The sequence below is a fragment of the Theropithecus gelada genome, chromosome 16, assembly GCF_003255815.1.
Source record: "Theropithecus gelada isolate Dixy chromosome 16, Tgel_1.0, whole genome shotgun sequence".
Classification (NCBI taxonomy): Eukaryota; Metazoa; Chordata; class Mammalia; order Primates; family Cercopithecidae; genus Theropithecus; species Theropithecus gelada.
In genome coordinates, this window is record NC_037684.1 from 1,093,646 (window position 1) to 1,115,424 (window position 21,779).

At 48.6% G+C, this 21,779-nt stretch overlaps 1 protein-coding gene across 1 annotated transcript in view; it reads left to right on the forward strand.

Moving 5' to 3' along the window:
• KSR1 (kinase suppressor of ras 1) overlaps positions 1-21,779 on the forward strand; it is a 164,410-nt gene that overhangs the window by 93,605 nt on the left and 49,026 nt on the right. Inside the window, exon 2 of the mRNA XM_025363170.1 lies at positions 3,955-4,095. Coding sequence (XP_025218955.1) covers positions 3,955-4,095 — 141 coding nt within the window. The remainder of the gene's footprint in view (positions 1-3,954; positions 4,096-21,779) is intronic.

The following is a 21,779-nucleotide window of genomic DNA, read 5'->3' on the forward strand; positions in this document are numbered from 1 at the left end:
TTGGAGGAATAGCTGCTGGGTGAGTGTGTGCCTGCTGGGCAGGGCCAGGGGCTATGGAACGGAGCTGGGGGCTGGGGGAGGTTGGGGCCCTGGTTTTGGAATTTGCCTCTGGTCTCACTGGGTGGGATGGATCAGAGTGGGGTAAGCCAGGATGGGGCACATGAGTGCCTCCACTTAGACCTGTAGGATAAAAGCTCACTGGTGTGTCTACAGTTGTGAGCTTCATGCCCTGTAGGTGCTCCCCCAGGCTTAGGTTCCATAATAGGACAGCAGGTAGACTCAGAGTCCTGAGCCTTAGCAGTGTGTTTGTTTGATTAGCAGGGTCTGCTCTGGGCTCCTGAGGGGCATGGGGCGCAGGAGTGTCAGGGGGGTCAGCCTCTGGGTCTGTGGTTTCACCAGACATCAAAACTGCACAGTTGAGAGTGTGGAATTATTTTGATTCTGACTCAGCGCTCCCTCTCCAGCAGTTGTCTACACTTGCCACTGAGCCCCTAGCACCCTGAAGGGAGCAGGGGCCATGGGAGAGGGGTAAGCAACCCCAAGGGGGTTGAATCTGGCTCTATCAGATTGTTGGTGAGCCTGGGGCCAAACTAGTTTCTGGGCGAAATTTCAAAAACGCTGATGTGGCAGCAGTGGTTTCATTATTATGGGTCTCATTTCATGCTCACATCTCTCTAGCCACAGGAGTTCTTAACCTGGGGTCTGTGGATAGAATGCAGGGGGTCCATCCATGAACTTAGATGGTGAAGAAAATTGCACTTTTATTTTCATTAGCCTTAACTGGAATTTAGCATGTCGTTCCACTTGGTTGTAGGCAATGAGGCACGGTTATCTTAGCACACACCTGTGGCTCGGTCACCAGTAGGAGTCACAGATGTTTTTCCCATTACATCACAGTTGTGGAGCTATCTGAAAAAGCAGTTTACACTTGTCACAACTTTAAAGTTATGGCAGTTATTAGATGCACTGTTGGATGTTTAATACTTTAATAGAAGCTTTTATGAGTCTATCACAGGTGTCTTTTCTTTTTTTTTTTTTTTTTGAGACAGAGTCTTGTTCTGTCACCCAGGCTAGAGTACAGTCAGACAAGGGATACTCAGCCTGTATCTCAGTATATTTTTCTTTCTTTTTTTTTTTTTATACAGTCACCAAGGCTGGCAGGCTGGGGTGCAGTGGCACGATCTTGACTCACTACAACCTCTGCCTCCCAGGTTCAAGTGATTCTCCTGCCTCAGCCTCCTGAGTGGCTGGGATTACAGGCATGTGCCACCACGCCTGGCTTATTTTTGTATTTTTAATAGAGATGGCATTTCACCATATTGGCCAGGCTGGTCTCGAACCTCTGACTTCAGGTGATCCACCTGCCTTGGCCTCCCAAAGTGCTAGGATTACAGGCGTGAGCCACCATGACTGGCCGTCTATCACAGTTTTCAGTAGTTTGATAAATGTGTTTAAATAGAATTGATTTCCTTTGTAATTCTAAATGTGTTGTTTAATACATTTCAAAGCATTGTTCTGTCCAGGCGCAATGACTCACGCCTGTAATCCCAGGACTTTGAGAGGCCAAGGTGGGAGGATTGCTTGAGCCCAGGAGTTCAAGACCAGCCTAGGCAACATAACGAGACCCCATCTCAAAAAAAAAAAAAAAAAGATGAAATAAATGAAAGTATTGTTCTTTGAAAGAGATCATGGGCCTCCCTAGACTTCCACAAAGGTCCATGCCCCCAAAATGGTTATAAGCTCTTATTCTAATTGGAAATTTGGAGCCTTTCTTGATATTTGAAATTAAAAATTATTAATTCATCTTTTTTTTCTTTGTAAAATATTGTGACTCTGTTAACAAGAGTCCTTGCTCTTTAGAAAAATGTACTGAGGGCCTGATGCAGTGATCCTAAGTGTTTTGTTTTATACTCAGATCAAGTGATCTGCCTACCTTAGCCTCTCAAAGTGCTGGCTCACGCATGTAATCCCAGCACTTTGGGAGGCAGAAGTAGGCAGATCATCTGAGGTCAGGAGTTTGAGACCAGCCTGGCCAACATGGCGAAAACCCATCTCTACTAAAAATGCAAAAATTAGCCCTTTATGGTGGCACGCACCTATAGTTCCAACTACTTGGGAGGCTGAGGCACAAGAATCACTTGAACCCAGCAGGCGGAGGTTGTAGTGAGCCAAGATCATGCCACTGTATCCCAGCCTGCCAGCCTTGGTGACCATCTCAAAAAAAAGAAAAAAAAAGAAAAATATACTGAGATACAGACTGAGTATCCCTTGTCTGAAATGCTTGAGGTCCAAAGTGTTCTGGATTTTTGATTTTTTAGAATTCTGGAATATTTGTATTATACTTAATGGCTAAGCATCCCAAACCCAAAAGTTCAAAATCCAAAATGCTCCAGTGAGCATTTCTTTTGAGCATCATGTCAGTGCTCAAAATGTTTTAGATTTTGGAGAGGTTCAGATTCTGGGTCTTTGGAAGCGTTTCAGATTTTGGGTTTTTGGATTTGAAATGCGCTACCTATATTTACAGATAAAAGGAAAAGGAATGAATTAACCCCAAAACCATGAGGGACAGCAGGGTTGAGAAGTGTCTCCAGAAGGCAGGTTCCTGTATGAGACTGTGAAGGGGGTACTTATTTTGGGGGGATGCTTGAAGTCACCATTAGGAGGCCACCAGAGTCTTAGCATCATTTCAGGAGCTCTCCCTGGGTCACTTAGCCGTAGCCAAGCCAGGCAGCTCCCTGGTCTTCTGGCGGTGAGCTCGTTTCCATCTGTCGAGCCTACCTGGCTCTGTTTGGAATGCGAGTCCCTTATTTTTCATCAGACCTGGGCCGTGCCCTCCTTGTGCTTCTCTGTACCCCGTGTTCCCCAGTCCAATGCTGGGCACCCAGTCAGAACCGAGTGTTTGTCGGGTTGACCTAAGTCAGGCTGTCCTTGTATAAGCTTATCTTATTTGAAGTTTTAGCCGTTTACAAGTCTTTTGAAAGCTTTGGACAATAACTCTGGAAAATACACAGATTTGCATATCTGAAATTTGCATACATTTCAGGGTGTGGATCCCTGAAAGCCTACTGGGAATCCGAGTCCAGGACCCTGGCCAGTACTGCTGCTGCTCAGTGGTCATGGCGACACTTGCGGTGCTCACTGTGTGCCAAGCGCATCATTTCTTCCATCTCTCTGAGAGTCAGCTTCCATTATCCCCATTTTTCTGAAGGATAAGATGGAGACCTTTTTCAAGATGGAGACCTTTATAGGGGGTTAAGTAACTTGTCCGAGGTCACAGAGCTAGGGTGTGACTGAGCCCTTGGATCCCAACCCAGGCAGTTGGATTCTTCGCTGGAAGCGTCCTAGGCGGGAGGTTACCCATTCTCCCCAAACCAGCAGGTCTTCCAGATTAGCAATTACAAACTCCCTGACCCCACCTTGGCAGGAAAGGCTTCTTTTTTTCCCGGGACAGGGTCGTGCTCTGTCACCCAGGCTGGAGTGTGGCGGTGTGATGTTGGCTTACTGCAGCCTTGACCTCCTGGGCACAATCGATCCTCCCACCTTAGCCTCCCAAGTAGCTAGGACTACAGGTGCACGCCACCATGCTCGGCTACTTGTTGTATTTCTGGTAGAGACGGGGTTTTGCCGTGTTGGCCAGGCTGGTAGGAAGGCTGCCTTATATTTAACCCAGCTCTCTGTTCTGACCAGTGTTGCCCATGATGCTCATGTCCTGAGGTGGGCAGTGTCAGCCGCCTTGGGTAGGGCAGGGGGCTCATGGGTGGCCACCAGCCTCTGCCTGTTCTCCCAGACCCTTCTCCACCATTTCCCCTCCCCTGCAAACAGCAGAGAGGAGAGCCAGCCCCTTTCCTCATCACATTGCTTGTGTCTGCCTGAGCTCCTCTGTAGTGTGCTTGGGCCTGCCATGTGGTTGGGCCACAGATGAACACAGGCTTTTCTTTTTTGGACTTTCTGCAGGCGAAGCTGGTCCGGTACATTTGTAAGCAGAGGCAGTGCAAGCTGAGCGTGGCTCCTGGTGAGAGGACCCCGGAGCTCAACAGCTACCCCCGCTTCAGTGACTGGCTGTACACTTTCAACGTGAGGCCGGAGGTGGTGCAGGTATGCAAGCCAGGGCTCAGCACGGGCATAGGCGTGAGGGGCCAAGCAGAGGGAACACACATAAACCCGAGGGCTAGCTTCCCCGTGGCTAAGACTAAGGGTTGATGCTCTCTACACTTGAGAAGGAGGATGGGGAGGGACAGCAGCAGCCAGGAGGGATCCAGGGTACATGTGGCTCCAACAAGTGTCCTGGGTGCTATTGCCTGATGAACTAGGGCAGCCCCACGCTGGGCATTGATTTGTTCATCATACTTACAACAGCCAACATATCTGGAAGCACTGGCTGTGTGGCAGACACTGTGTTAAACGTTTCTGTGTTTCGTAAGACAGATAATCTCACTTCTCATGAACTCCTATAAGGAAATTACTGTCATTGTTGCCATTTTATACTTGAGGAAATTAAAGCACAGAATGGTTAAGTAAGTTGTTTAAAATCACACAGCTAGTAAATGATAGCCTTGGAATTTGGAAATGAGAGTCTGAATTCAGTTTGGTCTTCTAACTGCTACAATATGCTGCCTTCCTTCCATCGTTCTCTCTTCCTGTGTGTGCAGCCTACCCACCTGCCAGCCAGCCAACTAACCAACCAGCACACCCGGACTGTGTGCTGTGCCAGGTGCCAGGGGTGCAGGTCAGCTGTCATGGAGTGCAGATTAGTCCTACTTGGCAGGCGTGGTTCACCCAGTCAGATCTCATAAATCTCCTACTTCTATCCTAAAATTAAAAATACTGGCTTTTGCTGCTGTGTAAAAAGTAGCATGAATTCATTATGTATAGATACTTTGGAAATAGAGAAGGAAAGAAATCACATACATACTCCTAACACTTAGAAAATCTATGATCATTAAGGTCTTTTTTTTTTTTTTTCCTTCCTCTCCCCGATACAGAAATCTTTTAAAAATTTCTATCTGGACGGTTCTGTAAGGTAGTCACAAGCCTCATGATTGTCAAGCACTTAGAACATGGCTAGTCCAAATTAAAATGTGCTATAACTTCTTGCCTTGCTCTTACCAGTGTGGGCAAGGCCCTGTGGCTCTCCCCCAAGGCACACTGCAGACCTGCCTGCCTCTCCCTCCCTGCCTCCAGCACCATGGTCCAGGCCACTGTCACCTCCTGCAGAACCTCTGCAGTGGCACCTCACCCCTTGCATTCCATTTTCCACCCAGCAGCCAGGGTGCTCACCTAGAAAGGTGACTTGGATCCCATCCTTTTTCAGTGCTTCCTGTTTCCTTCAGAATGAGTGCCAGATGCCTCCCTTGATCTGGCCTCTCTCGCTACAGCTTGCTCACCTTCTCCTTTGCTCAGTAGACTCTGACCTTTGCATTTGCTCCCCGCTTCCTTGGAGTGCTCTGCCCATGACTCATCCCTTGAATATTTTTCTGGTGTTGAGTGTTGTCACCGCCTCCAGGCAGTCATCCCTGATGATGTGATCTAAAGATCACCCCCTGCCCATCATTCTTGCCTGCACACCTGGGTTTATTTTCTCAATGACACCGACTACTTTCTGGAGTGACCTAACTGATTTGTTGTCTGTGGTCTGTCTGCTCCCCCTGGGATGCGAGCACCATGAGACACGGCTTTGCTGTTTGGGTTTGTTTGCCACAAAATCCCCATTGAGTGTTGGGCCAAATATGGCAGTTGCTTGGTTGCGACAGATATAAAAATAAATACCTATTTATTTATTGAATAAGTAGATTTCATCATGACATGGGAGATGTCTCCAATAGCCCAGGGTTTGGCCCCGAGTGGGTGGTAACACAGGTTACTCTTAGCTCTGGCTTTCAGTTTAAGCCCTGCAAGAGAGGCCAGTGTAGGGATCATAGCCCCAAAGAACCCCCTTCCTAGCTATGCCTGGCTGCTATGAGTCACCTCCATGAGTCACCTGCCATGAGCCCTGGGAGAATTGGTGCCCCCAGGGGAGATGGCCCTCTCCAGGAAGGCTAGGGCAAGTGCCCCAAAGATTTCTTGGGTGCAGTAGCACTCCCCACTTCCCATGCCAACGTCCTTTTCATTCATGAAGGACTTGTGCTGCCAGGAGCCCAAGCAGCCCTTTCCTGGGAGGCCTCTGCTGTCTGATTATTGAGCTGCACTGGTGGCCACAGTGGGGTCCTGGGGCCCCTGAGAGCCTCTGGGTTCTTTTGCCTCAAAGTTGACACAGAGCACATCTGGCGTGTCATGATGGGTGCACTGATGTGTTATTTAATTATCCCAACACCCTGCTTAATAGAGACCATTTTCCCCATCTCACAGTTGAGGAAGCTGGCACTCAGTGGGTACAGAAACTCACCAGGGTCCTAGAGACACAGAGGAGCAGAGCCGGGTGCCCCTCCACACCTGACACTGAGTCCTCCGTCACCAGGGTCCCAGAGCCAGAGAGGAGCAGAGGCGGGTGGCCCTCCACACCTGACTCTGAGTCCTTGGTCTCAACCATTTCTCTCTCCTTCTTGGAATGCCTGAATTCAGGCACCCCGCCAAGCCCTTTCACCTTCCGAAGCTCCAGTCTCCTCCTTTTGTGAAACGGGAATAACCCATGTGCTGCTTGCTGGCACAGGTAGTTGTGAAAGTCAAGTGCTTAGAGGCGGGGGTGGAGGAGGAAAAATTAACAATTTCCCACCTCTCTCTTGCCCTCAGCTGCTATTAATCCCAGGTGAGAGCCAGACCCAGGAGAGGCAGCTAGAGAGGCCTGTACACAGGGCAGCTCTGAACAGCCTCCTGGGGAGTGAAGGAAGGCTGGGATCGGCTGACTAGAGGCAGTTTTCTGAATCAAGAGAGGGAGCGGGAGTCAGCCCAGAGCTTAGGACAGAAAGGGTGGCACACCAGCCTGACAGAGCTGGGCCAAGTGTCCTCCTTCCATCCCCCAAATTCGTACCAAGGGTGTCCTCCCCAGCAGGGCCAGGAGGAAGTGAGGCTGGAGTGGATGGGGACCAGAAGGAGGGTGGACTGGGCTGCAGGAGCCTGTTGGAGGTACCTGGGCCTGGCAGCTTTCTTCCTGGGCTTTAAGAACCACAAGGAGCCATTAGTTGCTGTCACTACATCTTCCCCAGACTCTCCAGAAACCCCTTCTCAAGATTTCTCTTTTTCTTCCTCCCAAATCTCATGTCAGTTCCTGGGCTGTAGCCAGAATATTCTAAAGCCTAGAAAGAAAAGGCTATTTCCTTTACTAAACCCAGCTTCAGCTCCTACAGACTGGAAGAGGGCTACCTTGGTTCAGTTCTACCTCTGGGAGTTTCTCCTTGTACGTGCTTGGAAGCCTAGTGATGGGGGAACCCTGAGTTAGAGCAGCTCCCCAGGACTTGGACTCCAAGGGCTGACGCCAGGGGTGTGGGTCTATTTTATTGTTTCTTAACCCAGACAGTTGTTTGGACTCTGACTCGATACCCACTGCTGCCCCTGGCCGTGATGGATTCTGTGTGCTTTCAGTTGGAATTGGCTCTATAAGTTCTGCCCATCAAAGATAGGCGCAGTATTCAGAAGCCAAAGTTCCAAACAGCATTAAAAACCCATGCCTTTCAGAGAATCTTTTGAGTTCTTAACCCATTTATGCCAGAGGTTGCAGTTTTTTGAATTTTTGCTATCAGACCTTGGCGATGACCTTGAGCAGTAGGATATAAATAACTCCCATGTGCTTAGCATTCCAACAATGGAACACTAGGCATACGTGGGTTGTCATCTAAAGCAGGGGTCCCCAACCCCGGGCCACTGACAGGTACCAGTCCACTTGGCCTCTTAGGAACCAGGCCACACAGCAGGAGGAGTGCGTTTATAGCTGCTCCCCATTGCTCGTGTTACCGCCTGAGCTCCACCAGCTGTCAGATCAGCAGCGGCGCCTACTTCTCCCAGGAGCACAAACCCTGTTGTGAACTGCGTATGCGAGGGATCTAGGTTGTGTGCTCCTTGTGAGAATCTAATGCCTGATGATCTGTCACCATCTCCCATCACCCCCATATTGGACTGTCTAGTTGCAGGAAAACAAGCTCAGGGCTCTCACTGATTATACATTATGGTGAGTTGTATAATTATTTCATTATATATTACAATGTAATAGAAATAAAGTGCGTGACAAATGTAATGCACTTTAATCCTCCGGAAACCATCCCCCACTCCCTGCCTCTGGAAAAATTATCTTCCTTGAAACCAGTCCCTGGTGCCAAAAAGGTTGGGGACCACTGTTCTAAACCATTGTTTATTTTCTTAAATAAACTTTTTACTTTGGAATAATTTTAGATTTACAGAAAAGTTGCAGGGATGTACAGAGCGTTCTCGTATGTACCCCTCACCCAGTTTCCCCATCATTAACGTTGTCATGACCAGGGTGCCTTTGTCAAAACTGAGGAAATGACACTGGTATATTACTATGAACGAAACTCCAGACTATTTAGGTTTCACCAGTTTTTCCTTTACTGTCCTCTCTCTTTTCTAGGATGAATCCAGGGCACCACATGGTTTACATTATTTTGATTTGTCATGTCTCCCCAGTTTCCTCTGCTCTGTGACAGTTTCTCAGTCTTTTCTTATTTTTCATGACCTTGACACTACTTTGTTTTTTGGAAGTGAGCCCTCCCTTAGGATTGGGGGGCATGGGGGGTAGGTGGGTTAAGCTCCATCTCCTCTGGGGGTATATCTACACAGATTATTTGGAACTTTTCTATAGGAAAGAGTTGTCTTTTCTCCTCCATTTATTTATTCATTCAGTCATTTATTTATATCAGTATGGGCTCATGTCTTTTTCTTTTACACATTGGGTTCTAATCCAATACTACATGAATTTTTTGTTGCTCAAGTTCTTCCAGCTTTGGCCATTGGGAGTTCTTGCAGGTTTGTTCCTGCATCCTGTGATATGCCCCATCCTTCAGTTTTGTTTGGGGTGTGTGTGTGTGTGTGTGTGTGTGTGTGTGTTGAGCACTTCCTTTGCTTTCTGACACTATGGTATGCTGCAGCCCCCTCTTTTTTTTTTTTTTTTACTAACCCCACTTCTAGAATCAGTTATTTCCCCAGGGAGCCTGGTGAGTCATTTGCTCTGGTTTGTTTTGTTTTGCTTTTATTATTTTTATTTTGTAAAACTGTGTTGAAATACACATAACATAATTTACCATTTTAATCATTTCTAAGTTTACGGTTCAGTGACATTAAATACATTCACATTGTTTTGCGACTGTCACCACTGGAATGTTTTCATCTTCTCAAATGAACCATTGGCTTTATTAGAAGAGATGTGTTTATCATAGGGGGTAAAATGAAACAAAGGAGATAAAGTGGAAGAAAATTGCTGCATGCCATTTCCCTGAAGCCTGCTCATCTTTCTGGACATTTTCTAGCCCTCACATTCCTCTGCGTGTTGTCTCTTTTGTACACATGAGGTCAGGCCAGACATTTGGTTCAGGAACCTGCTCTTTCCCCTTAATGACCTATATTGCCATGGTTACAAGCACTGCTACCAAGAACATCTTTGTGCACCTGTGTATTTCTACAGGGAAAAAATCCTAGAAGTGAACTTGTTAGGCTGGATTTTAATGAATGTTGCCAAAGTGTCTTTTAAAATACAATAAGACAAGAAAAGCAGCCTTTTCCTTCAACAGTTATTCATTCATTCATTCATTTATTTTGAGACAGGGTCTGCTCTGTTGCCCATGCTGGAGTGCAGTAGTGCGATCCCGGCTCACTGCAGCCTCAATGTCCTGGACTCAAGCGATCCTCCCGCCTCGCCTCCCAAGTAGCAGGGATTGCAGATGTGTGCACCATCACACCTGGCTATCTATGTTTTTTTATTTTTTTGTAGAGACAGGATCTCTCTATGTTGCCCAGGCTGATCTTGAACTCCTGGGCTCAAGCGATCCTCCTGCCTCAGCCTCCCAGAGTCCTGGGATTACAGACGTGAGCCACCATGCCTGGCCTGCTCAACTTTTTAATGAGACTCTCATTCCAGGTGTACCTGGAGATAGTAAACTGCATGTATACCTTTTCTAAACTTGTACTTGGCTGGGCGGTAGTTAAGACCCCCGGCTCATCCCTGTTCCTGTCCTTGTGTGTTTCCCAAGAAATTGCGTAGGTCCATGCCCACAGAAGAAGACTCAGAGTCAGAGGAGGGAGCAGGGTCCCTGGGTGTGTGGAATGGTCAGTGTGGTGCAGGGCCCAGATTCCAGCCTGCCCTCGTCCTGCCTCAGGAATCCCTCTAGGGTGCCCAGGCCTTTATGGGTTGGTGTGGCCTCTTCTATGTCCAGAGGACACCTGTATTTTCTCCCTGGCTGTCCTGACTTAGTGCCTTAGCCCTCCTGCTGTTTAGGAAGCTAGAGAGCCCCCAAAGGGCCAACAGGAGAGCCTGGCTCACACAGAGCGGGAGGAGTGCTAAGGTCCTGCCAATGCCTCCATGGGACAGCCCAATCCAGGTCTGCAGGGAAAGGGACTTCCCTTTGTCAGGCTTCAGGAGGGACCTAAAACCTAACAGGATCTCCAGAAACCTGGCCCAGGGGGTGGGGATAGGTCCTTGGGGGTTGCTGTGGGGCAGCTGGTCTGGCTTGGAGGATGTTAGAGCTGGACCCTTCTCTGCCTGGCCCTGAAGTTTGGCCTGGAGAGAAGTCTCCTCCAAGGTAGCTCAGACTGCAGAGATTGGCACCCTTAAGGAATAGTTCCCCGTATGTGTGAGAGACGTTGGACCAAAAGACACCACCAGCATCAGGAGGAGTCCTGGGGAGATAGAGGAGGCCAGGAAATCATTGCATCTGTCCCCTCTTTCCTGGCAAGAATTAGACATAGCACGCTCACTTGGCTGCTGGTGCCCACTGTGGTAGGCACTGCAGGGAGGTAACCCTGCCTCCCAGAACCACTGTCCAGTGGAAGCAGGATGGACCTGCATGGCCGTGGCCATGGTTGACCTAGGCAGGACCTGAGATCCTATGGATATCTAGAATGGGCCTATCTGCCTTTTACACAATGTGAGATCTTGGGCAAGTGACTTCATCTCTCTGGGCCTCAGTTTATGCATATGAGAAATGACAGATTAAGTGACCTTTTAAGTCCTTTCCTCAGATGGCTGCTGCTTCTGGACAGTAAAGGAGCCTAGAGTAGGAGGAGTTCTGTCAGGTGAGGTGGTTCGGAGAGACCATGTGGAGCTGCACCTTCCCCAGAACCCTCCAGATGGTAGCTTTGCCTTGCCTCTCAGATGTGTCTGCCCTCCTGTAAGTTGTATACCGTGCTGTCTTCGAGGGGGTGTTTCATCATGTGCTTTTTCCACTGGCTCCTGTGTAATGTCTGTGTGCAGCAGTTGGAGCTCTGCCACACAGATCATGGGGCGGTGTTTTTACTCCTATGCCCTCTGCCCCTGAGTCAGGCTTTTCTCCCTTGGATTTTGGGCAAAGCTTCCTTGTGTGTCTTCACCCAATTTTTTTTTCCTTTAACCCCCCAGAAGATGTGATCAGCTGTCCATTGTTACTGAGAGATGGGAGTTTTAAATTTTTCAACACCAAACAAGTACAGAAGTGTTAGAAAGCAAGCAACGGCCCTCCTCCTCTTCCACTTCGCAGGGGTAATACCTTGTTAACAGGTCGGTGGGTGCATCTGCCAGATCTCTTCATGCATTTTATAGTCACTTAAAATGATGTGCAAATTTACTCCCTTCTCTCTCTCTCTTTTTTTTTTTTTGTTTTTGTTTGCTGAAATGGGATCATATGATAGATATCATTTTTCAGGTTTTCAGTCTTAACGTCATCTCTGTTATCCACAAAAATTCATATTATTCTTCTTTAGCAGTAGAGTAGTAAGAGATACAGTTTCTTCAAGGTGTGATATGAATGCCTGTGTCTGAGGGGTACCCACCTGCTTACATATACACACACACAGTGACATCGGGCATCTTGGTGGTTCAGGTGACTCAGCACCTGAACGAAGATGAGAGCCCGTGCCAAGAAGAGGCCAGGTGCCCAGCTCTAATGCCTGGCACATGGGAGGCCCTGGCAGATACTTACTGGGTGAAGGAATGTACCAAAGTCATTGCAGGATAGAGGTCGGGGATGCCAGACTTGAAAACAGGTCTCTTTGAATATCTGTCTATCTGTCTGTTTTTCTGTCTGTTTTTTTTGCTTTGGAAGGGAACAAAATCCATGAAGTCTGCCTGTTTCCTTTTGCTAACCTGGCAATGCTGAAGGACCCCAGCATCTGTGCAGTCTGTGTCTGAAGATGATCTGCCCAGGGCTGCCCCCTGAGGCGTCCTGGGGGAACTGTGTGTGGTGGGATTTGTCCCTTCGGTCGCTTCGAGTTCCCTGCTGACCTTGACTCTTCATGGCTTCATGACTAGGACTTTGATTTTTCCCTGAGGAAAACACATACACAGATCGTTTGTGTGTGCAGCCATCTGTGTGTATAATCTCCTCCTTCCTTTACCATATTGCTTTCCTAGGGGCCATCCCTGCAGGGTTATCTAAATACCATTTCAGCTTTTGTCTTTTGGTTGGATAGTGTTTGTGGTCTTAAAATTTCCAGGAAATAATGCCTTTTCTACGAGAGGAAGAGAGGGGATAGACGTGGATGTGGTCACACAGCACGGCAGCTGCATTTCCAGGTTCTTGGTGTGGCTGAGGTGGCCCTGCATGGGTTTCTTTCTGTTCCCACCTGAGTCAGATGTCAGCCCTGTGCAGCTCCAAGCCTGCTCGGTGCTGCATGCCTGACCTGTGGCCCCTCGTCTCTTCTCTGTCTGTAGATGTTGGAGACAGAACTTGGGCGATGCCTCCATGTGTTTGCCCAACCGTTAGACCTTCATCTAGAGCAGCGCTGTTCAAAACGTTCTGTGTTGTCCATTCAGTGTGGCAGTCATTAGCCACATGTGGCTTGGGGACACTTGAAATGTGTGTAGTGCAACTGAGAAACTGAAATTCACGTTTTATTTTATTGTAATGAATTTTAATTTGAATAGACATCTGGCTATGACTGCATTGGCCAGGGCCCTGTGGTGAGAGCTGGGATGCTGAAGACACCTTCCTCTGCCCCAGGAGCGCACAGACTGGGGTGAAACAGGAAGTGAGAGCCCCAGATGCCCTGATGGCTCCAGGATGGGATCTGTTGTTTCCAGTGGGCCGACTTGTTCTGGGTAGTCAGGGAAAGACGGATGTCCAGGAAGGCTAGAGCACACCAGGCGGAGGGAACAATATCTGCAGAGACCCTGAGGAGGAGGAAATCAGAGTCATCCTCATCGGAAGTGCAGGAGGAGGAGTCTGAGGAGGCTGGCGGGAAGCCGGGGTGGATTCCTGCAGCTCTCCCTGTGTGCAGTGTAGGGGTTGAGGCTCCTCTTGGGGGATAGTGGAAGCATGTGTGAGAGAGGGGGAGGAATTCCAAATGAACATTAGAATTGTTTAAAGGAAAATAAAACTCCTACCAAGAAGGCTGCATTCATTCACATGGGAATGGGCTGAGAGTGACGGGGTGAGGAGCGCTGCCTCCGTCACGGCTGGAGGGTGGAAGGGCTGGGGATAGGAAATGAGATGGGAGCGGGCTCAGAGGCAGGGCCCCGCCCCACTCCCGGTCATTTGGAGTCGCACACTGTGGCTGTTTCCAGCTGCGCCCTGTCCCACAGGTTACATCTAAAAGTCACAGCTTCATATTCTGGCGGCAGCTGGGGAAACGATTTCAAAGCCTGCTGGCATGGAGCCATTTTTTTTTCTTTAGCAATTTCCCGGTTGGAAGTTGTTGAAAGGAAGTGGCAAGCGCTGCCTGAGCAGTTCTAGCTGGGAGAGGTGGGTGCTGCAGAGTCTGGGATTCCAGGGTGAAAGCCACAGATTCCCCTGAATAAGCTCTTACTGCTGGTGGTTCCTGAACTGAAGATGCAGGCAGATCTGGTAAGGGGATTTTTGTTGTGATCCTGACTGGGCATGTTTCTCTTTCCCCTCTCCTCTATCCTTGCGTTCCTGTGTTTAAGATGAGGCCTTCTCCCAGGGATGGGAGAGAAAGCTACCTGACTCCAGCCACCATTTGGTTTCCCAGTGGCTGGGGGTGGCTGGAGCTCTGTGTGGACACCGGGAATGTAGGCTGTATGAGGCAGGAGGATGTGTGAGACCTAATCAGGAAAGCGAACCCGTGTTTGGCTCCTTGGGTGCAGCTTGAGTCGGCATGACTATGGCCCTCATTCCTAGCCTCTCCTTCCCACCCCTCCTCCTGTCGGCCCCACACTCTCTCTTTGAGAGCCAGAGGCCCAGCTGTTCTTACAGCCTTGCTCTTTGGCAACTGGGAGCCTCCCCAGGAAGCAACACACACCCTTACGCAGCCTCCTGGAGGGATCTGTGCTGATGTGTCAGCCCAGCAGCGCAGGGCTGCCTTGGTACCAGCCCAGTGGGGGCTGGGCCATACGGCTCTCCACTTAGGATGGGGAAATGGAGGCCAGTGGTGGACTGGCATGCCTGAATCACCCAGCCAGTCAGGAGAGGAGCTGAAGTTGGAGCATGGAAGGAAGGGGCAAGCTACAAGGCCAGCATTGTATAGATGTTATCCTTTTTCATCCTTATCCCTAGGGCAGGAGAGAGGGAGATATGATGATCACCTGCGAGCTGATGGCAGGATGAGGATTCAAACCCAGGTCCTTGTACTTCCTTCTCATACACAATTTTGTCATCTAATATCTTACCCAGAATAGTGTAGTCTGGGGCTACTGTATGGTATGTAGTTGTGTAAATGAATTGACTGCCTACCTTTGTGTGTGCGCGCATGTGTCTCTCTCTCTTTCTGTCTTCCCCCCTCATTTCTTCTTTCCTTTACATTCACTAGTTACTCATATGCACCCATTGATCACTTACCTTTTGCCTGGTACCTTGATTAATTATCACAGAGGATTAATTGATGAGCAAAATAGTCTGTCCTGGACGCTTACCTCTAGTGTGATGCACATGTCTGCAAATAACCAGGGTGCACAGCTGACTGGTGGCCCCAAGGAGCGGGGAAGGGATGAAGCATGGTCAGGTACAGAGCTGAGGTCCTACTTCCATTCAGTTATTTATTCACTCACTGAGTGTGTATTTAGCACCTGTTGTGTGCTTGGCACTGTTCTAGGCACCGAACATGAGTTCCTGTTCTTCTGCAACTGGCAGACATCACTTTCTCCAACAGATGAAGTCATTAATTTTTCTGATCTTGAGCCAAAGGTACCCACTTTACAGGGTGGGGGTTCCCCTGGTTTCATGAAATCTGAAAACTCATGAGCATGAATGTCCCGCTTAGTCCTGTACTGCTTGGTATTTGTTTGTTTGTTTGTCTGTTGTTTATTTGTGTCAGGGTCTTGCTCTGTCTCCCAGGCTGGAGTACAGTAACTCTACCTTGGCTCACTGCAGCCTCTGCCTCCCAGGTTCAAGTGATTCTCCTGCCTCAGCCTCCTGAGTAGCTGAGACCACAGGAACGTGCCACTACACCCAGCTAATTTTTGTATTTTTAGTAGAGACGGGTTTTTTCCATGTTGGCCAGGCTAGTCTTGAACTCCAGTCCTCAAGTCCTCCCAAAGTGCTGGGATTACAGGCGTGAGCCACCAGGCCCGGCCTTGCTTGGTGTTTTTCATCAATCCTTTGGATTTCTGGGCTGCCCAGTCCAGTGAAAACTGACTAGACTAGAAGCACCATGCTGGCAGGGACCTTTCTATTTCGTTCACAGCTCTATCCCCAGTGCCTGGCATGTGGTGGGTGTTCTTGTTGAATGACTGGATTCAAATAACGTTATCCAAAGAATTTTGGTCTCTTGGGCCAAGGCACCTCAGGAGCTCTCTTCTGGGCCAGTGAAGGTTGCATTACAAGGATCTCTGGGGAGGGTGAAGACGAGGTGGCTGCTGGTGGCCTGCCAAATCCCAGGGCTCCCACGCTGCCTCGGGCTTCTGTTGGTAACAGAACTTGAGCAGGACTGTGTGCCTGTAGCCCTGCCATGAGATGGCTTTGGTATCGTGTGGGCCTGAGCCCCCTCTGGGGACTACCTGGCTTCGGAATGGTCAGCTTGTGTTTGTTCCTACCTCCTCCTAGGACCACCTCAAAGGCAAGATTGCTCTAGAACAGATCTGACTATGGCCAGATATCACTGGGAAACATTTATGTCAACACTGCACTGTTTTAAATATTATAAAGCAGCAATCTCTTATTACCCTTCTTTTAAAAAAAAAACCAGCACATAAATTTCAGTGGCCTCTGCTCCTAGCTATGTACCTTTGAGGGAGGCCACAGGATTGGAAAACAAAATTGTTTGAGTGTCACCTCTGGAAGTAAATGGCCTTGGAGGCAGACAAAATTTTGACAGAATTCTTCCTTTGCCACTTGCCAGCATTGTGACCTTGGACAGGTCCCTTGACTTCTCTGAGCTGCTCTTGCTGGAAACCTGAGAGTCGTTTCCAACTCATTCTGCTTCCTCAATGTCCATGTGGAATCAACTAGCAAATCCTACTGGCTCTATGTCCAAGTATGGGTCTCAAGTCCTTCTGCATCTCTTTTCCATCACTGCCACCTCCCTGGTCCTGACTAGTTCTTGGACTGTTGCAGTTTCTTTCCCCTGTTGCTCCCTATACCCACTCTTTACCCTTTTCATTTCATTCTTCATGGGCTAAGAGCAGTTTTAGCAAATTTGGTTATCTCACTTTCTTACTTTTTCTTTTTCCTTTCTCCTTTCCTGTTTCCTTTTCTTTCCATTTTCCTTTTCTTCCTCTTGCTGCCCAGGCTGAAGTGCAGTGGTGTGATCATGGCCCACTGCAGCCTTCAACTCCTGGACTCAAGCTATTTTCCTGCTCCCCAGTAGCTAGGACTACAGGTGTGCACCACTGTGCCCAGCTGTGTTTTTATTTTTTAGTTGAGGTTGGGTCTCGCTCTGTTGCCTGAAGCTGGTCTCAAACTCCTGGCTTCAAGTGATTCTCCCACTTGGCCTCCCAAAGTGTGAGGATTACAGGCATGAGCCACCGAGCCTGGCTAGATAGTTCTGAGTTAAATAATCTGTCAGTGTCTTGTTAACGCTTAACACAAAATCCAAACCCTTCACCTACCTTTGAGGCCCCTTAAGTATTCAGTATCTGCCACCTTCTTCCACGTCATCTCCTGCCTTTCCTCACTCTGCCGCCGGCAGGAGAACGCATCAAATGGTTTCCTGTCTTAGCCCAGGGCCTTTGTATGTTCTGTTTCCTCTGACTGGAAGTTGCTGTACCCTTGTGGCTAGTGCCATCTCATCCTCTGACCGGGGCTTAGAGGTCAGCTCTTTAGAGAGGCCACCTTGTCTAAGCTTAGAGGCCTGCTATACCTGCCGCTTTATCTCAGCATGCTCTTTCCTTTTAAGCACTTATTCACAACTTCAGTTACGTATTTTAGCTATTTTTTGATTTGTACAGTTGGTATTCAGTAGCATTTTTTTTTTTTTTTTTTTTTTGAGACGGAGTTTCACCCTTGTTGCCCAGGCTGGAGTGCAATGGCGCGATCTCGGGTCACTGCAACCTTCACCTCCCAAGTTCAAGCTATTTTTCTGCCTCAGCCTCCCAAGTAGCTGAGATTACAGACACCCACCACCATGCGCGGCTAATTTTTTTGTATTTTTAGTAAAGACGGGATTTCACCATGTTGACCAGGCTGGTCTTGAACCCCTGAACTCAGGTGACCTACCTGCCTCAGCCTCCCAAAGTGTTGGGATTATAGGCGTGAGCCATCACACCTGGCCTTCAGTAACTATTTGTTGACCGGATGGGATGGATAGATGGACAAATGGAAGAATGACATGGCACTGGAGTTCATAGTAAGTACTTACTTAATTGAAGTTATTATATTCTTCTGTTCCTAGTTAGAACTTTTTTCAAAGCAAGTTCAGATACCTGTTGGCTTAAAACAGAGACTTACCAGTTTAGGCAATACAAATCCAAGGAAGTCTGGGTGCAGGGGCTCAGGTGATGCCATTAGGATGTGCCAGTGGGACAGGCTTGCTCCACATGGCAGGTATGAAGGGCACAGGCAGCTGAGCCTCACTACCTTTTGCTGTAGTCATGGTTGTCCATGAAGGGCTGTTTCCCTTGGCTGAAAAATAGCTGAAAAATCGCAGAGAAGGCTCTGATTGACTTGGCTTTGACCACATGCTCATACTGTAACCAATCACTGGGCTAAGAAGATGGAAGACCCTACCCCCACCCCCACCCCCAATAGGCTCAGAAGGTTTAGCCTTGGTGGAGAGGCCAGGCCTGGGGGTCACGGCCACCTGTACTGAGGAAATGGATTCTTGGAGGAAAGACAGGCCTGATAACAGAAGGCAGAGACCTGTAGAAACTTTTCCTCCCTTAGAGATGATTTGTCAGAGGCTTCGCAGCTCTGCAGGAAGGGTCTTCAGGGATTGTGTTTCTAGAATACAGTAGGTGAGCCCACCCTCCAGTTTTTGTTTTTAATAACATTTCTCATTTCCCTCACTATGAAATCAATGTTTATTTTAGAAAATAATAGGCAAAGAAAACCCCGCTCAGAGACAACCATTGGCTCTTAGCTTTTTAGGTGTCTTCTTAATATCCAGTAATTTACATATATGTTTATTTTCAAAGTGTGTAAAGTATAGAAATTACAGAAACCATAACAGCTACCATTTATTATGGTTTGCACTGTAATCTTACTACTCAAAGGAAACACGGTAAACCATTTGATGCATTTCCTTCCAGTCAACCAACTTTGCTAGGCTTCTCTTTTTCTTTTTCTTTGTAGTTTATTTATTAATTTATGCTGTAATTCTTTAGCAGGCACTCCCATTGTGCCTGGGACTGAACTGTGAGCTTTACGTGGAATCTCTTTCAGTCCTCCCAGTAACTGTATGAGAAGGCAATGCTTTTATCCTCAATATAAAATAGAGATGGATAAACTACGTGAAATTGTCACTTGCCTGAGGTCACCTAAATGTTAAGTGGTGGAGCTGGGATTCATATCCAGGAGTGGGTTATGAAATACACACACACTCTCTTTCCCTCTCTCTCTCTCTCTAAATGGTCTTAGGTAGGACCATGTCATACATGCCCTCTGAAATGCCTGAGCATCTTGCCTTTTTAATTTTATTACATTTATTATTATTATATTTATTTGTTTTTGAGATGGCATCTCACCCTGTCACCCAGGCTGGAGTGCATTGGCACAATCTTGGCTCACTCATCCTCCATCTTTTGGCCTCAAGCAATCCCCTTACCTTAGTCTCCTGAGTAGCTGGGACTATACGCATGCCACCACACCAGGCTAATTTTTTTGTATTTTTGGTAGAGACAGGCCTTTTCCATGTTGCCCAGGCTGGTCTCCAACTCCTGAACTCTAGCAATCTGCCTGCCTCAGCCTCCCAAAGTGTTTGGATTACAGGTGTCAGCCACCGCACCTGGCCACTAATTATTACTTTAAAGTAGCATTCTGTAAATCTAATTATGAACATCCATTGTAGGAAAATTTAAAAATACAGAAAAGTTTGAAAATAAAATAAAACCCCCACATAAGCCTGCCGGCCACTGATAGCACTTAACTGTTTCTACATTTATTTTTTCATTTGCATGGACTCAGGTTCACGGTTTCTGGTGTAGACCTCTAGGAGTTTTGACAGCCAAGCATCCTTTTGAAGGTTGTCCCACAAGCCATCCCAGGCATCTGCTGCAGTTCATAGGGTTCTTCCTGTCAGTCTCCACACCACCCACCCGAAGCATGTGAGAAGCTGCAGGGGCTTGGGGGCAGTTGGAGGTCACGTGGGGGCGGGGGTTCCCCAGATGATTCATTGGAAGGAGGGAGATGACAGTGTTCATATTGACTCAGGTCCTACTTTTTGGAGGGAGGTGGCAAGACAGGAAAAACGTGGCCTGACATCCTGGGTGCCTGGTCCCTAGCCCCTGCTGCAGGGCCTGCTGGAGCCTGCATGTCTCCCACCCAGCATCTGCCCCGGGAAGTATGTGCTGACTCCCCAGCTCCCAGGCACAAACTATTTTTGGCTGCAGTGACTGTTCACTACAGTCATGAAAACAGAAACCCCTCTCCCTGCCTCCTTCTTCCCTGGGACACTGCACTGGGGGCCAGGGCTGCCGGGGACCCTGGGCTCAGACCCCTCGCCATGTATCGCCTGTGGAGCTGGGTGACGGCCAAGGTGTCCAGGGGCACAGGGCCCCCACCTCCGGGAATGCCAAGAGAAGCCCAAGGCGTGAGCCCACCTGGGCTGGAGGATTACGAAGTAGGCACGGGGGTCTGGGTGTAGGAGGCCATTCCACAGCTGCCTGGAGTTGAGTCTCTTTGCTGGGCTCTGAGTCCCTGCTTTGCTAACCGGCTGTAGAACACTTATGGAGAAGTCTCATGTTGGGGCAGAAGGTGCTTCTGTTTCATGACTTCATTCGCTGTCTTCTGTGTGATAAATTCACTAGGGATCAGTTAGAATCTTCCTGAAATAGATCCTCCCCATCCTTCTAGTGAATAGTGTTTGGTCATTTCCTGCTTTTGAGTAGGACGCATGCTTGTTCTGAGCATGCTGCATTTTTACAGGGAGCTTAAGAATGTGGAACTATATGGGCTGATCCAGCCCTACCTCTCCATGCTTCTGGTTGACCAGGCCAGGGAGGCCAATGGTTACAGAGACTGGGAGTGCTGACTTTGGGGTCACACAGACCAAGGTCCAAATCCAGGCCCTGTTACTCAGCGCTTGCTGTGTCTTAAGGTGAGTAACTTAGTCTCTATGAAGCTCAGTTCCTTAGCTACCAAGCCGTTGTGCCCAGGCTACTTACAGAGTGGTGATAATACCAATAGTTGTTATTTTTATGATTAGACTGATTGTGAAAAGGGGAAATATGTCAAGAAGCTGTGTAAGAATCCGTGCTCCATGGCCCTGGGTGGGTCTCAGGCTGGGCGTTAGGGTGTCGCTGGTGACGTGGGATCTGTTTCTTCCTTTCAAAAAGAAGAAAAGTGCATTGTCACCAAAGTAGGGGTGGGGCTCACATCTGTAATCCCAGCACTTTGGGAAGCCAAGGCAGGAGAATTGCTTGAAGCCAGGAGTTCGAGACCAGCCAGACTGACATAGTGAGACCTCGTCTCTTTTTTTAAAAAAGTGCTAGTGGGTAGGAGTGGGCAAGAACATGGACTTGAGGAGTTCCACCCATCTGCCACCTTATAAGCCACTGAGGCCTAGGGCCTGGCTAGGCTTCAGGCGAGACCACGAGCCCAGAGCCTCATTGCTTCTGGATTGCACAGGGCTCTGGGCCCACGAGGCACTCATGTGGCTTGGCGTCCCTTAGGCAGAGGGAGGTGATTCTCAGGGCAGACCTCAGGGAGATCTTGACCTTGGCTCCCTTCTTGGACTAGCGCAGAAAACCTGGAAGGAATGAAACCTTTGCACTTGGGAATGCCTGCTGGAAACTGGCGCGCCCTCCCAGGGGCATGGTATATCCTGGCATTGATTACTGGCAAGTGTGTCTGGACACCTGGATCCTGGTCTTGGCACCATTGTTTGGGGTAACCCAGGCAGGTTTTCTTCTCTGTAAAATGAGTGCTGACTAGATCGTCCCTAAGTTCCCTTTGGAGCCTGCCTTTGATCTCGGCAGAGAAGGAGTTTCTTCCCGACCCCTTGAAGATCCGTTGGCCCCTTTCGTGCCCCTAGAACCTGGTAACTGTGGCATTAGTCTCCCCAGCTTCTCTTTGGCCATCTGTTCAGGGGCTCTGTTGAGCTCCCATAGCTTTGACGCCTGTTGCTGCTGTGGGGCAGGAGTTGTTTTCAAGGTTTCT